The sequence below is a fragment of the Erithacus rubecula genome, assembly GCF_903797595.1.
Source record: "Erithacus rubecula genome assembly, contig: scaffold_141_arrow_ctg1, whole genome shotgun sequence".
NCBI classification, from domain to species: domain Eukaryota; kingdom Metazoa; phylum Chordata; class Aves; order Passeriformes; family Muscicapidae; genus Erithacus; species Erithacus rubecula.
Window position 1 is genome coordinate 238,505 of NW_027635538.1, and position 16,686 is coordinate 255,190.

At 40.8% G+C, this 16,686-nt stretch overlaps 1 protein-coding gene across 1 annotated transcript in view; it reads left to right on the forward strand.

The window, feature by feature from the left end:
- The window catches only part of ATRN (attractin), a 116,745-nt gene that overhangs the window by 81,547 nt on the left and 18,512 nt on the right, over positions 1–16,686 (forward strand). Inside the window, exons 25-26 of the mRNA XM_079333093.1 lie at positions 7,165–7,226; positions 12,671–12,749. Of these exons, the coding sequence (XP_079189219.1) occupies positions 7,165–7,226; positions 12,671–12,749 (141 nt within the window). The remainder of the gene's footprint in view (positions 1–7,164; positions 7,227–12,670; positions 12,750–16,686) is intronic.

Genomic DNA, 16,686 nt, shown 5'->3' on the forward strand with positions numbered 1-16,686 from the left:
TCAATTGATTTGTCACTTCAGTATTTTACTGAGGAATTCTTCATGCCAAACGAGTGAATGACATGTTGTAGAAATCCTTTGGTGAGAGGCAGTGACCACCTGGCCTTTTAATGCAAGTATGAGAGCTTATAGAGAGGTTGTTCATTCTGCCCTACCCAGCACAGTTATTTTTTTCATGTTAAGATTACTTGAACACCAAGTCATAGCTAAGGCTCTCAACAGAAAAACCTGTGATGAAAAAAATAGCCCAGCCCTATGATTCTTTAAAACTGATACTGGTGCTGTGTGGTTTGTTTAAAGTAAATTTAAGGAGTTTTAATTACTGCCACTTCAGGTCATGATGTGACACCAGGTTTGAGAGGACTTCTGGCTTCAGTGTTGTGCAATAATGTGACAATGTTGTCATTCAAAGGTATTTTAAGTTGGTTATTTATATAAATACGTATTTTGTTTGGGGCTGAAACTAGATAATCTTTAAGGTCCCTTCCAACCCAAACCATTCTATGATTCTATATGTAATATTTATAAATATATATACTCTTCACTGCTTTATTTTATTAAAGGTGAGATTTCTGCAGCTGGCATATTACAGGATGTTTTGCTGCAGGTTAATAAATGTGTTAAATTTCTCATCCAGTATGATCCTGGGAACTCACAGCCTCCTCAGGGCAGGATACAGAGCTTGTTTCCCCACTGCTACTCTGAACTCTGTCTTGCATTTTTCTCCTGTTTTGTCTGGTCATAAATGATGCAACACAGAAGGTTTTGCCTGTTTCCATCTGTCAGCTATATTGAAGCCTAAAAAATAAAAATTTGCAAATATTGCTTTGGCTGTTTATACTTTTTTTTATTGTTGATACCCTCTTATGTACTTACATCACCTGTTCTTTAGGAAAACAACTTTTATTCCTTTTAAGCTCAGTAGACTGTAAAGCTCATTTTTACTGGACTTTGAGGGTCTGAGTGAGAGTTTGAGCTGTTCTGTGCTAAGGTTTGATTTTTTTCCATGCTGAAACTCTCCAGGAATAGTTGGCATGTTGCCCAATGTAACCCAGCCTGCTGGCAGATGGAGTCAGAGCTCAGCTGGGCATGGAGCCAGGCAATGGGATCCACCCTTCCCAAATGCAGTGGGATCCCTCCCAAATGCAGTGGGATCCCTCCCAAATGCATCCACACTGCAGTGGCTGGGACTGGAAGGAGGTGCTTGAGGACTGGGAACTCAGAGGACTGGGGTGTTTTCCTGCTGGTGACTTGTTTTCTGTCTCAAGGTTTAGGATCTTTATTTTTAACCACTTTTTCCAAGCTCCTTGTCTCCAGAACAATTGTTGCAATTGCAGGATCACAGAATTATTTATGGTGGAAAACCCTCTAAGACCAAGGTGCCCAACAGTTCCCCAGCTCTTGCCAAGGCCACAGTGACCTGTGTCCCCAAGTGCCACATGTACCTGGCAGTGAAACCCCTCCAGGGAGAGATGCTCCTTCACCACCCTGGGCAGGGCAGGACAGCCCTTTCCAGGAAGGAATTCCCCAAAATTCACCCTGAGGTTCCCCTAGCCCAGCCTGAGGCTGTTCCCTCTCCTCCTGTCCCTGTTCCCAGATCCCCCCAGTGTCCCCTCCTGGCAGGGAGCTGTGCAGAGCCACAAGGTCCCTGAGCCTCCTTTGCTCCAGCTGAGCCCCTTCCCAGCTCCTCAGGGATTCTCCATTCCCTTCCCATTTCCCTCAGGGATTCTCCATTCTCTTCCCAGCTCCTCAGGAATTCTCCATTCCCTTCCCATTTCCTCAGGAATTCTCCATTCCCTTCCCAGGTCCATTCCCTTCCCTGGACAGGCTCCAGCCTCTCAATGTTCTTGTAAGTGGCCTGAAAGAAGAACTGAGAAGTTCAGAGAATTCAGGAGAATTCACTGAGGATTGAGAAGAACTGAGTTTTTTCTGGCCCTGCCTTGTCTTTCTTGGGGTGTGTTTCTGTCATGGGGAGATGTGTAGGGTCTGAGCTGAGTTTGCTGTTTCAATTACAAGACTTTCCAGAATTTTATCTCTTAGTGCACTTTAAATTTAGATGAGTATCACAATTCAACCCCTGGCTGTTTATTGAACAAATCCTTCTCATTTGTCAGATTTGTGTGATAATATCTGGGATGCAGTGAAATTTGTGACCACATCTTAAGCACTGTTTTTAATTTAGAGACAGTCGTGCCTGTGTACACTCTGTACACCATGAGACAGTTCACATGGGAAGACAAAACACGTATAATTGGCATTTCTGAGCCTACTGCTGACTGCAGCCAATTAGCTGAGAAGTGACAATTTGTGACTACTGCAGGAAGGCAGCACAGTATTGGAATATAAATGGGTTTTCATCTCAGAATAAGTTCAGAAGTGAAGCAGGTTTTATATTTGCACAGTAGCAAGTATTTGTGCCATAAAGCTCAATGGCTCAGTTAATATTGCAGCAGGTGAGGAGTCACTCATTAATCTCTTTCATCCTTCATGCAAGAGCTGAGTGACTCGGAGTAGTAGGTGTAAAAATCAAATTGGTGTGAGGGTTTTAGTTTTGCTTGCTGTAGAATGCAAATGTGAGCATGGCAACCTCTTCAGCTGCACCAAGTTCTCTCTGATTTGGAGAAAGATATATTTGATGGGTGAACTCTTCAGTGGATGAGGAACTGGTCCAGAGGAGGCTGTGGAGAGCTGGGGGTGTTGAGCCTGGAGAAGAGAAGGCTCCAAGAGCCCCTTGCAGTGCTGCTTCTGCTGTCCACACTGCTGCATCAGGTGCATTGCAAACTCTCTGGAATCTCCCACCTCCAAATCATGCTCCAATTTGTTATGTTTTTCAAGTTACAATTAACTGCTGCTAAGATCCTTTGTTCTCTGAAACCTAAGGTTTAACTTTCTCTCTAGAGAACCTGTCCCTGTGGGTCAGGTAACATTTTCTACCTAACCTCCAAATTTGAGTGCAGTTTTGCTGTTCATTTAAAACAGAGGTCTGTGGTGCCTCTGAAAGAGCATGTCCTTCTGCCTCTATGGAGCGACTGGGGTGTGGATTAATCCAAAAGCTGTTGGATGAGGCAACCTGCTCCAGTGGAAGGTGTTCCTGCCCTGGCAGGAGGTGCAGGGAATTGGGCTTTAAGGCCCTTCCAACCCAGCCCATCCTGTGATCCTGGAGCAGCAGCTGGAGGCCAGGTGAGGGTCCCAGGGCAGCTGCAATGGCTTTTACCCCTCTTTAGGCAGCAAATGGGGCTTCTACTTTATCCATGAAACCAAGGGCAAGGATGCACCATGGAAATGTAAACTATATCAGTCTAGGGGTCTACAGATATATGTCTTTGTGTGCCTCAGTGTTAACGGTTCTGTTATGGAACTGGTTAGGTAATAATTTTTGTTATTTATTATTAGGCACCTGCATTGGTCAGCTGTGCAGCAGGCAATGACAATGCTCCTGAGCAGAAGAGAGGCTTCCCCCCCAGCATTATTCTAGAGGGCAAAATGAATGTTTTGATGACTTTGGCATCACTCAAGAATACTTAAAGCCCCTTTGTTTTACAGCAGGGGCTTTGACAAAGGTACAGGCACTCAGCATTCAGGCCATGGCATCCTGTAAGTGTTGTTTGTGTTCACCAAGGTCAGATTGAATCCTTGCTCTACCCATAGGAAAGAAAAAGAGACAAGACAGAATTTTGGGGAAGAACTGGAGGAAGATGTGTGTAAATGTCACCTGCAGCTTATCTGGTTTGTGGCTTTCTCTCACTGGAAGCTTGTGGAACTCCCAACTTTCCACTTTTCCCTTGTGCTTTTTGTTCATTGATGCTGGAGCTAGATTGAAATAAAAAGCAAAAATCAGCCCAAAAGCCACTAAATTCCTATGTGGTCCTCTAGACTTTCAAAACATGTGCTGTAGCATTCTGCCACCTGCCAGGAGAGGTTAATGGGTGCAGCAGTTGGACCTTTTGATACCTTCTGAATTCACAGCAAGCCCCAGCTCTGGGAGCCAGTTTCACATTGCTCTGTCTCTGTTGGGCCCCTCTAGTTTCAGTTAATTACAATTCTTTTTTGCTTTCTTACACAGTTCTATTTCAGGAGCACGTCCTATGCAAAATACCATTTTTAGTTTCTCTTTTTCTCATCCCTGATATGAAATAGGGATGAAAAGGAAGGCACTACTGGTGGGAATTTAGTCACTTTATTTTTGTGAAGAAAGAAATATAATGTGTCAATAATCCTGAGTTGGTACCAAGGTAAAAAAGCTGTGGAAACACGGTTTTCTGTGGCTGTTAATGTTTTCTCAAGTGTTTAGAGATCCAAAATGTGCCATAGTTTGGCTTACTGTAAAATATCAGTAACTTCCAGCACAAGTGGGAAGTGATGCTGTGATGAATTTTCTGTACATCTGTTTATTACGCTTAAATGGGAGGAGCTACTCAAATTTGGTTCTTGCTAGATTTAACAAAAAATTGCTGAATAATTTCTTATTTGGTTATAGACTGATTTTTATTAGTGGTATGTAAAACTCAATTTGTTTTTAAAGAGTTCAGAACACTTATAGATCACAAGAATAGAGGTTTACATAATTTTAGGTGTTGTTGCATATACAAGTTTAAGGTAAACTTAGGTCTTAGTTGGCCTACTTTAGTGCAAAATTATCATCTCAAAATTATTCTCAATTTTCTTTTCTCTTGGAGAACAAACTCTGGTGCTTATGCAAACCAACTCCTGGTATGTAATTGCTCTAATTGGTTTTTCAAAATTTCTATCAGTCACAAGCTGTAGTTTAGCTCCAGCAATATTTTGAGTTTGAAATACCAACTGTTACTGAAATGTCAGTTGGGTTCAAATATGTTTTTCCTTTGCTTCTATTATTTTGTGGCCAAGTCATTTGCCATTAACTCCTTTGAAATTTGTGTGTACTGATTTAAAAACCAGCGAAATTTTTAGATGTTGGCTAGTTAGAGGAAGCCAAATTTTCTTCTTGGCTTCATATTTTATGCTAATCAAATGATAAAAAATGTAAAGCTTTTCATTATAAATATTTGTCAGTCTGTGCAGCCAGCTACTTCTGGTTCTGGATTTTAGGGTTTTTTTATTTTTGTGGATCCAGAATGAACAGCCTGCTTTCAGCAGCTATTTCCAACCAAACTTTCCATGTAACTGAATTAATTAAGTCCTGGGAACAGATTATATTAGGGGAAATTAAGCTCTAAGTAAGCTAACCATTAACAATTACGAGACCAAATTGTCTGTGACACAGATTGGTCAGGTTTGATGGCACAAAGTATTTTCAGCTTGTGAGGAATAAATTGTAGGAACAACCTAGGTTTTTAAATCCATGTATGAGGCACAGGTCCTCAATTGGCCTTTAGAGGAGAAGAACTCCAACAGGTAGAGAAAATAATCACCACTGGTAAAGCATTTGTAAGCTTCTGTGTGAAATAAGGCTAAATTATTTTTGTTTGTTTTTGTATTTACCTGTTTTATCCTGCAGTTGTTGTCAAAAAATAAGAAGCTCTTCTCTGGTAACAGTCTCATTAATCTTTGATAGAATCTCTCTTATTTTGAAATTAACAGATTCTTGTTTCTTTTAATAGGAGATGATGATCCTGATGTCCATGCATAGGGGACTGGCCTGTTAATGATTCCTTTGTGCTTTTAATTTTCTACTAAAGGATTGTTGATACATAACAAGGGTTTTATTTTGAAATGCATCCCGTATAGTCATTCAGCATCATGGTTATTCTCAGAAATAATAAGAAAAGTTATTATTTTTATATTGATTGTGTTACATGTTTGTATCTTGGGATATGATATTTCACTAAAGATTATCTTTGCCTTAAAGACATTCCAGAAGATCCATTTATGTAAATAATCTACCTCTTAAGTTAATAGGCACTGATTTTTTACACAAAGTAAAATGTTGCTCACTGTCTTTTAACAATCAGAAGACTATTGAGAAGCAATTCAGAAGTAAAAATCAAAAAGAAACTCTGTTGTTTCCTTGTCTTTTGTAGACAGGACTGTTGAGGTTGCAGCATCTGGTGTGCAGGTTTGGAGTTCAGTTTCCAGCCACACAGTGGTTTTCCACTGCAAAGGAACTTTCAACTTCAAAATATTTCAATTTATTTATAAGAAAACTATTTGAGGCAGCTTCTGTACCAAATCACAATGGATATTTAAAGCAAATAAAGAAAGTGTTCCAGAGCAACAGGAACCCAAGCAATGACTCACTTTACACATATTCATGAATTTTGGGATGTGGCTATTGCTGGGAGGAGGGATTTATGTTTATGCTAAAGTTGCCATGAGTGCTGTTTATTAAAGGAGAAAAACAACAAGTGACACCAGAAATGGATTTAATATCCATGAAAGGCTTTCCTCAGTGCAGATTTCACTTTAATTCTGAATAAATCCTGTCACCTCATGAAAGAGTTAATATTCAGTTGTGCTGTGAGATTGACAGGCAGAGGAAATAGGAGGTACCTGGAAAGAGCTTCTGATTCCTAACATTGCACAAGTTGCTTTTCTCTTTCTCACCTCCCCTCCAGGCTGTTTTTACCCAGGCTCCCCAGTCTTCCCTCTGGCTACCTCCCAGTTTCCCTCTTCCCCTCTGCTTTTTGTCCCAGTTCTGTGGCTCCCCTGCTCCTCCTGCACTGCAGGGCAGCAGCTGGGATGAATCCACAGCTGTTCTCACAGTGTCCATCATCTTCTGTGCTTCATGCCTCTTTGCAGCTCTTGGTGTAAGTTCCTTCTTCGAGGAGATTCTGTTGCCTGGAAATTGTTTGAAATGTAAATACTGAATTTTGCATTGCTGTGTAAACAATAATTAAAGATTTTCACTTTTAATTAAAGATTATTTGCAGCTCTGTGGAACTTCTGTTTAAGTTTTTGAAGCAGTGTTTTCTTCAATGTGCACTGAAGAGTATTCCTTGGAACATGGCTGGGAGACAGAGTTACTTTTTCAGCTTCATTTTTGGGATATTTTTTTTCAAAACAATGTGAAGTTGTAATTTATTTTCTTTTCCCTCAGAACATTCCCATACTTTTTCAAAAACAATGTTCAAAAATATTAGTTGATCTGAGTAAAGATGCTTTTCATTGTCATTTTTCATCCTTTTTACATATCTTGAAGTAGGAATTTTCAGTAAGTAACAGAAAGCATTTGCTTTTCTTTTGCAGATTGCATTCTCACAGCACAGCAACTTTATGGACCTGGTGCAGTTCTTTGTGACATTTTTCAGGTACTTTTCATTTAAGACAGCTAAATGTTACTTCTTTAGGTGTTGGGCTTCAGAGTTTGGGTTCTTCTTGGTCTGGTTTTTTAACTTAAACATCCTGCTTACAGCCTAGAAAATGGAAATCTTCAGTCTGTTTTAAATATTTAATTAGGAATTATGTTAAGAAAATTAATTGTCTGCCCATCTGTGCCAATGCATGCAGGGAAAGGGAGGATGAGGCTGGGAGAGGCTTTTGGAAAAGGAGAAGTTCCTTTTGAGATGAAAACATTGACTTCCCACAGATAATGTGTGACTTGTGCAGGTTTTCACACCTCGTTAGGCACCAGCCATAAACTGGGGCAGTTATTTTGCAAAGAGTTAAGTCTGCAGTAATTTCCAAATCTTTAGGTACCACCTTTTGATTTTAAAATGAACTCTGAAAGTATGTCAAGTTAAATTAAAACATATGTTGCAGTACAATATAAGCCAAATACTTCTGTTTTTCATACATGGCTTTAACATTTCTTAGTGTTGAGTGAGCTGATGATTCCCTCAGAGGGGGAACCCAAAGAAGCCATTTCAATACTTGTCTCCTCTTCCATCCTTCAGAAAATACTAAAGAGGTGAAACACTCCCAAAGCACAGCATCCCTCTCTTCAGAGCTTCAAAATCCCGTGTTTTGGCCTCTGTTTTAGGGACTGTTAGTGCTCCAGAAGAATAAGCCAATACCTGATCAATAAGAAATCCTACAGGAGGGATGTACACGGAGTAAACCCTGCTCCAGGCCTTACAGCATGTTCTAAAGCAGGTTATATTGCCTGCTATAAAATGAGCAGTGGGAATAAATAATATCTTGCTTTAGGTTTCATGCCAAATATAATTAAAGCAAGAAGCTCCAGACAGATCCTTCAGACAAGTGGTTTATATCATTTTTTTTTCATGTGGAGCTTTTAGAGAGTAGAATCTGCTTCAGCCCCTGGGAAACAGAAGTTTGAGCCACCACCTTCCTGCCATTGGAGCTGAGTAGGTGGTTACTCCTGGCTCAGATTTAACCTTTTGTTTTGCTCAATTAATCACAGTCAACATCTTCCCTAAAAATCTTTGTGGCAGGGTAATTGCTTATTAGGAAAATGAAGAGGGAGGTAGTTGGTTCCTTAGTTCTTTTTTAATTGTGCAAGATTAGTGCTTTACAGACCCAGCTTCATCTGCATGTGAGGGTTTAACTCCTCCTTATGAGGGATTGCTCCAGGTTCATGATTTGAAGGGATTCCCAGAGCAGCTGGGGCTGGAGCAGCCTGGCTTAGTGGAAGATGCCCCTGCCCATGGCTGGAGTGTGGGACTGGATGATCCTCAAGGGTCCTTCCAGCCCAAATCCTTCCATGATTCTCATCCCAGGTGAAAGCAGAGGGTAAGTGCATTATGTATCTCAGTGAGCACATGCAGCTGAACTTACCTGTCCAAAGGCTGCAAGTTTCCTTTCTCCATCACTGTTATCACATGGATCTCCTTCAGAAATAATGTTGCAATATTATTTTACATCCTAACAAGCCAGAGGAATAATAACATTGAGATTTGATAACATTGATATTTGAGAGAAGACAGTTTACTGGTGTTTTCCAGTTAAGCATTTACAGTGTGTTGCAAATTCTTTGATTCTTTCACTACTCCTAAGCTTCTCTCCAAGTGTTTTATTTTAGTCACTATAGCTCCCTAATTAACCAGTGGATTAGAACAGTGTGATTCACCTCACTGGGTGTGGAGCAAACTATTAAAACATTTGCATTTTTAATGCTCTAGGGCACATTTCATAATTATTGTTGGATCCCAGGCAGACCATAACTAAATCATATCTGAGAGCCCCCTGTGCTGTTAATAAGAGCCTCACATCCAGAGGGGCTCTGGGGTTCAGCACCAGGCCAGGCAGGGGCTGAGTGTTACCCTGAATTTGTACCATGTGAATGTTTTATTTGAAGCTAAATGTCAGTGGATAAAGGTTGGTGGAGTTCTGAGGTTGTTAATGTTGCATTATAATCGGAGCTGCAGGAGAAATGATATCCCAGCCATTGTTAACCTTTGCAAAGCTAATGAATTGCAAGTAAACTGGGTTTTCTCTTTCTTCCTCTGTGCTTTTCATAACACAGCTCTGTAATTTACAGATTATGCAGTTGTCTTTCAGCACACAGTTTGAACTATTTTGACAATTTGTAGTGAATGTTTTTTATTTGTGCTTCCTTATCTTCCAAAGTCTGTCTGCCAGCACACCTATCACAGATGTTTAATCACCAGCTGCCTTTATGTACAGAAGATGTAAAAATATTTGTGGCCTTGTAAGCATGTATTACTGCCAATAATCTTTCCCTGTTTTTCTTTCTCTTTCTGCCATCCATTCTTCCCTTTTCCTTGTCTTCCCTTCAACCTTCAGTCTAGAGAAGACTTGAAAGACCATATTTAAAAGGAGTTCAAAGGAAGATGGGGACAGATTTAGGTGGGGCCTGTAGTGGTAGGAATTGTTCCTCAGAAAAGCTTGAGCAGGAGCACTGGGGTTTTTTTGGGTTTTTTTTGTTTTTTTTTAAGAAAAAGGAAGAGCCTGGGAATGTCTTTATTTCTAATAAAATGAAGAAGACTAACAGTTCAGCATCCACAACTTCTTTCTTTCCATGCTCTCCTCACTCTTTACTTCACTCTTACTCTATAATCATAGAATAGGGCTGAGTGTTTAATTTCCACCTGGTTTAAGCCTTGTGCCACCTTCAGCACCAAGATGAGGTCAGGAGTCTCCTTGATGGGCTGCAGCCCAGCCAACCATGTCTGTGTTTCTACACTTGCTCCAATTATTTCAAGGTTTAGTGCATCCAGTGCTTTAAAATGTGTCCTGTAACTCTCCAGCATATTAAAATTTACTTGTAAATAGCACTTAAATAGCTTCTAATTCATCAAAATAATTTGGGCTGTGTTTCTAGTAATCATGGCAGGGCTTTCTGAAATTATTAAGTGACCTGTGTATGTTAAAGCACATTAGCAGTGAGGCTGCTGTACATTTTGGTGTTTAAAGCTGCCATTTTTTACAAGCAATTCTGAGGTGGATAAACGTTTCATGAGGGTTTAATAATTGGGCCCTAATACACCTGATGGATTTTCTTCTCCCCTCCCGAGAATGCATTATAGTAAAGTGCTGATGGAGTTTTCCAGACATTTAAAAATGAAAGTGGAAAGTTTGAAAAGCTTTCAGGATACTAGGACTGGAGAGAATATTCTCTCTATGGTGAAAAGGAGATTGAAGTCCAGAATAAAACCAGAGAGTATGTTTAAGTGCAGATTTTTGTGTCATTGTGGGAATACCCTGTGGTTTTCTGAAGGCTGACCAAGTGAGGTTTCATGCATGTGTTAAGGCCAACTGAGGAGAGATTATTTACAACCACATTGCTCATTTACTGTACTTAAATAATCTAATGAATAATTAAGCATGAATTAATAAAGCTGTTTGCCAAATTAAATTTTCCCATAAAATTGAAATATTTATGCTGTGTAAGCACAAATTTTTATGACTGTATGAGCCAATGGAAGCTCTACTTGGTAGAATCTGGCTGAAATGGTTCAAATTTCCCTGGGATGAAAAACTCTCCAGAATGTTTGGTGGCTCTTGATGTTTGGTTGGTTTTTTTTTTATCTTCCAGTCTGGTTTCACATCTGAGTTTGCTGGTTTCCTTTTTCTTCTGTTGGAAAAATTTAACTGATTTCAAACTGGACTGTCACAGGCTATAGGAAAAGGGAAATCCAGCAGCTGATAGAGTCACAGAATAGTTTGGGTTGGAAGGGAACTGAAAGATCACCTTGTTTCAATTCCCTGGCATGGCAGGGACACTCCCACTGTCCCATTGCTCCAGCCCAGTGTCCAGCCTGGCCTGGGCACTGCCAGGGATCCAGGAGAGCCACAGCTGCTCTGGGCACCTGTGCCAGGAACAATTCCTGCCCAAATCCCACCCATCCTGCCCTCTGGGCAATGTGAGCCATTCCCTGTGTCCTGTCCCTCCATGCCTTGTCCTGCCCCTCTCCAGCTCTCCTGGAGCCCCTCCAGGCCCTGCCAGGGGCTCTGAGCTCTCCCTGGAGCCGTTTGAGTTGGGGGAAGCTGCAGAGAGAAGACTTGGGTGAAGAGTGGATTTCTGGGATGAAGGATGCTCTTTTGGAGAAAAGAGAGGGCAAAGCAAACCCTGTAGTAAAATGATATTTTGGAAGTCATTTGTAGGCAGGTGGATATTCCTGGCTGGCAGAGATGTGTGGAGCTGCTGGGGGAGAGAGGGCAGAGCTCAGCTTGGAGCAGGACTCTGCCAGCCCCCAGATCATTCCCAGCACATCTCTGCACACAGCTCTTTCCTTCTGCTGCCTCCACATCTACAAAGCTGCTTTCTCTGAGAAAACTGGAAAAACCCCTTCTTTAAAGCTACTGATCAGGTCTTTTCACTTATTTCAGGGTGGTTTAGGCTGAGTAAATGCAACAATGGATCTTGGCATTGCTCTCCCCTGGGGCTGTTCCAGCAGGTGATGGACTGCAGCAGGCTCTGCCTTTTGTTTCTCCCTGAGTGCTTCCCAGGAATGTTAGTTCAAGGGGGAAAATATATTTCCTTAGTGATTTTATAGCTTTTGTGGGTATTTGCTGCCTCCTTGTGACAATACAAAGATGTATGGTGCTGTTCCTTTGAAATAAAAGGGTACAGTGGTGAGCGTTTTAGAAGAAGTTTTTATTAGTCTTTAATTTTAATTCCTCTCTGTTTTGTCAAGAAAGTCTTGACTGTGGTACCAGAAATGGGCAGGAAAGAGAAACCAATGAAAGACTCTGGAATATGCAGGCCTGTGCATTGTTGCATTTTGGAAAGGGGATTTAATAATAAAGGTGATCCTACTAGTTCTCCACTCTAGCTTTCTTTTCCAAGGGAGTAAATAATACATAGGGAGACATATTTACAGTGCCACTGAAATGTGGCACCTGAGGACATGGTTTATGGTTTATTGGTGCCTTGGCAGTGCTGAGTTAATGCCTGGACTCGATGATCTTAGAGGTTTTTTACAACATAAATGATTCTGTGAAATCAACCGAAGAGGTCCAACAGTTTTCAAATTGCAGAGGTCACTTTCTTCCTAAAAAGGGGCCATCCTTACAGCAGCTAAGCTTGTTTGGATGAGTGTCTTCCACGTGCTGTGTGTGTTTCCTGAGCTGTCTCAGGGATGCTGTTGGATATCATCATGGGCACCTGCATGTTGTGTGGAGACCTGGTTGACTTTGCTGGCTGTGGGTGCCACAGTGCCAGGTCATCTGTGTCCCTGTCCTCCTGAGATTATCTTTCATGTATTTCTAATTATTATATGAACTTTTCATGTAACTTTGCATTTCTGAGAGTTTTTCAGCTGCCAGTTTGTTATTAGCAAGCGCAGTAAAATGCTTTTTTTCCATTTTTTTCCCCTTTCCTTTCCAGTTGTTTCCTGTCATTGCTCCTGGTGGCAGCTGTGGTTTGGAAGATTAAACAAAGTTGCTGGGCATCACGGCGGAGAGAGGTGAGAGGGATAAAGTGTTGTTCCTTAAATGGCTTTTTAATAATTGTTCTCTCTAGATGCATATTTATTCACATATGCATGACGTTAACCTTCAATTGAAGGCTCAGCTAATTCAGTTAATGCTGCTGTTTAGGCCTTTAGCATTTTTTTTGATTACAGTTTCACTGACAAATTGTGTTATTTTAGTATCCTGATGCTGCAGTTTCTGTGAAGCACCAAAACAATAGGGGTGAATATCCTTAATTCTCACAACTTCTATTTCTAGACAGCACAAGTAAAAAAACCACATGAATTAGGAGATTATTTATATCTGTTTCAAAATAGGAAACAGAAAATAGAAACATTAGCTCTTGCATAGTATGTTAAAAAAATATAGAAGTCAAATCCCCATTTTCAAATTAAGTCTTATTCAGATATTTTGGGTGGTTGGTTTTTTTTCCCCCTGGAACATTAGGAGCATAAGAAAAAGATGGGGAAACCACCCAGGACGTGGAAATCTGTAGTTCACTACCTAAAAATGTGACTTTTAGAGCCAAAGTTTCTTCCTCTCCACCTACTCATGGTCCAAACAATCTTCACAACTTCCTGTGTTTGCATCGCTTAAATAACTTTGTGCTTTATGCCCCCAAAATCTGGTTCCTCCTCATTTATCACTGATTTATTTTTGCTCACTAGCTTCTTTTCCTGCTTCTCAATGGAACCTGAATTCCTGTTCCACCCGAAGCACTCAGGGTGACCAAGATGAGGTGGCCAATTGTTGTGGCACAAAGAATGTGTCCTTAGTCCTCATTTCTCAGCACAAATGCCCACATATTTCCTTGATGTGCCAAGTGCTAAAAGCATGGAATGTGCAGGTGTCAGAGGCTGGGCTGGGCTGCTCCTGGAATTGTTTTTAGGAGCTTAGTCTTGTATTAATCTGTTAATTTCTATGCAAAATGAGAGAAGCCAGACATTATTTGAGTGAGTCCACCTCCTGTATATAGTTATCTGTATGTCATCACCTGAGGCCACACTCCCTGGGGACTGAGGTGTGTTTCTCCCCTGCTGTGGGGTTTTCAGGGGAGATCTGCCCTCTGCTCTAGGTTTTCCTCCCAGCTGGGATGAAGCTCGAGGCAGCTGCAGGCACCCAGCTATGTCACTGTTCTGTTCAAGAGTGGCTTGTTCAAGAGTTGATCAAGAGGGTTTGGGGGTTTCATTTTTACAGTGCTGGATTTCTTTGCAAGCCCCTGTTTCCTGCATGTCTTCAGAAATCTGTAGCTGGTTACACTTCACAGTGCAGTGGTGTGAGTAATATGAATTTATTCCATATGAGGAGCTCCTCTCTGGCAATAAAGCAGGATGATGTCTGATAACTCTTCTCTTCCTCCTCTTTCTGCTTCATGTGTTTTTGCTTTTACTGGTGAACTCACTGCAGAATATAATCATTGCTTTTCAAACAGATAACCCTTAATCTTAGAAGTAATGGAAGTCTTTGAGGTTTTCTGTATTCTCTGAAGGTAGATAAATTTTTACTAGGGCAGCTGTTTTTTTCCTGCTCACTTTCTTGGCAAGAAACTAAGCTGGAGTTAGCATAACATCCCCTGTGGCTCCTGGGGTTAAATGTTATCTAGGAATGTATAAGGAATATAGACCAAGAAGTAAATACTGTTCTTTGGAGCTCAGTTTAAGTATTTGAGTGGTGGCCTAGGTGAGAAATGTCTCTATAAATTAAATTGCAGTCTGATGCATGTTTCAAGGAGGAAAAAACCCAAACCTGGAGTACTGGCAATATATTGGCATCTTTCAGTCTGAGTTCAGTCTGCATGTGTGGCTGTTGGACAGGCAGTTCATCAGGGTGGTGCTTTCCAGGCACAATCCTGCCTTTTGCTGTTATTTATCTCAATCTCTCCTCTCTTGTTATCTAGTGACTCTATCTTGTAATTCATGGATCTCTGCTGTTCCATTCATCTTCTGTTAGAAATAGTTGTAAGTCTTGAGGAAACAGTTTAAAATCTTTGTTGTGCCATGTTTACATATATTAATACAGACTTTCTCCAGAAACAAAAGTCCACCCAAGAATTTGTTATCTAAGATGATTTTATAGCTTGAAGGTGGAGTTTTTTGTAGTGATTCTCAATAAACCCAAGGAAAGATCTCTTCAGTTATTAAAAATAATGGTCAATGCCCCATCCCTGGCAGTGTCCCAGGAGCACCCTGGGGTACTGGATGCTTGCCCAGTGGCAGGAGTAGGAACTAGAACATTTTCAAGGTGTTTTCCAACCCAAACTGTTCCATGATTCTACAAAATGCTGAAGCCCTGAGGGAGGATCTTTCTCTGGTTTGGGCTGTGTTTTTAGCAGTAGTCAAATTACAATCCCCTGTTTCTCACGGATGTAGTAACTCTGTAGTAACTTCCCATGTGTGTAGGAACTCTGTGCCAGTAAAATGTGAGGCAATGTGCAGGTAATTCCCAGCTTAAAAAGGGAAAATAGAAATAAAAGGCAACTTTTATAGGAGGCTTAGAATGAGGTGAATGACTTTAGGAAGTAGGGATAGGAAGCCTTTCTGTCTTGTCTGTAGAAAATGAGATGTTAAAGGAATCAAGGTGGTAATAGAGAATAATGCACAAAGTATGAGCGTGATGTTAGAATTTTAATATGCTTATCTGCTGTCAGGAATTTTCTGTCCTATTGTTCTGTTTTTGCATGCAAATCCTCTTCTCTTCAGCCTCAGTTTTCTTTGTTTCTTTCACTGGGAGCAAGGAATAGCTCCTTTGGCTGGGTCACTCCCTGTGCCTCTTGGAGCAGGATGGGAGTTTCAATAGCAAGCACCCACAGAGATAATTGGATTTGGGTGTCTAGAACTCAGTTTCACCCTTAACAAAATGATCTGTATTTTGCCTCCTTTCTTGCCAAGGCTTTCTGAAACTGAATATTTTTTACTTTACAAATCACCCAGTTATTCAGGATGAGGTTTGTGTATTGATTTACTGCAAGAATTATCTGTCTCCTTCTCAACTTCATTGCTGAAACCTTTTTTATTCCCAAGTGCATTCAAAACTTAGTAGTGCTTCCATTTCCACTGGCATCCTCTGCTGTAACATCCAGGCACATGGAATACCACGTGGGCAAGCAGATTCCTGTGTTTCGTACAGCAAAGATGTTCCAGTGGATCTGTGCTGTGTGTTATTTATTGCCCTGCCTTCCCTTTCTTCCCTTTCTTGCTCTCACCTGTTAGTATTTTATTCATCTCTTAGATCTTCTCTCTTGGACTGCATTTAAGGTCAAAGAAAAAGTTTTAGATTTGGAATACTTTCAACTAACTGTAATTCAGGATCTTCATCATTGTTTAGAGTCTTCAGTGGTGTTTTGGACTAGGATAAACCTGAGTATCTTTTTTAATGCAGGGAAAGTGAGTTTGCTTCCCAGAATAGCTATTCTCAGGACAATAGACTGAAGTGATGGTGGTTTTAAAAGCTGGATGTAAATTTCCATTTCCTGCATTTATGAGTAGTAAAATAAGAGCTCAGTGTTACTATTAGGTGTAACCAGCTATTGGAGTACTGTGTGCACACTACTCTTAGCAATGTTTTGGGTGTTGCAGATGGTGGAGAACAGCACTGCAAGATAAATTTGCTATCTGGAAAATAAGCAAGAGTTTAAACCATCACAAATTCCTCATTTTTTTCCACGGAAGAACATATTGAGGTTTGGTGATGCGAATCAGTGGCTGTGGAAAGGAATCATGGAAGATTCATGGTGGGATGAGCATCTTCTAAAGGATCAGCCAAAACTTTAAACAGTATGTCCCTGTCCATGGCAGGGGTTTGGAGCTGCACAGCTTTAGGTCCTTTCCAAACCAAACCAGTCTGTAACACCCAGTGTCTACAACTGGGGTAAAAAACTCAGAAACTGTTCTGTTTTTCTCCTGTTTTTAATGGTGAGAGTGGCAATGCCAG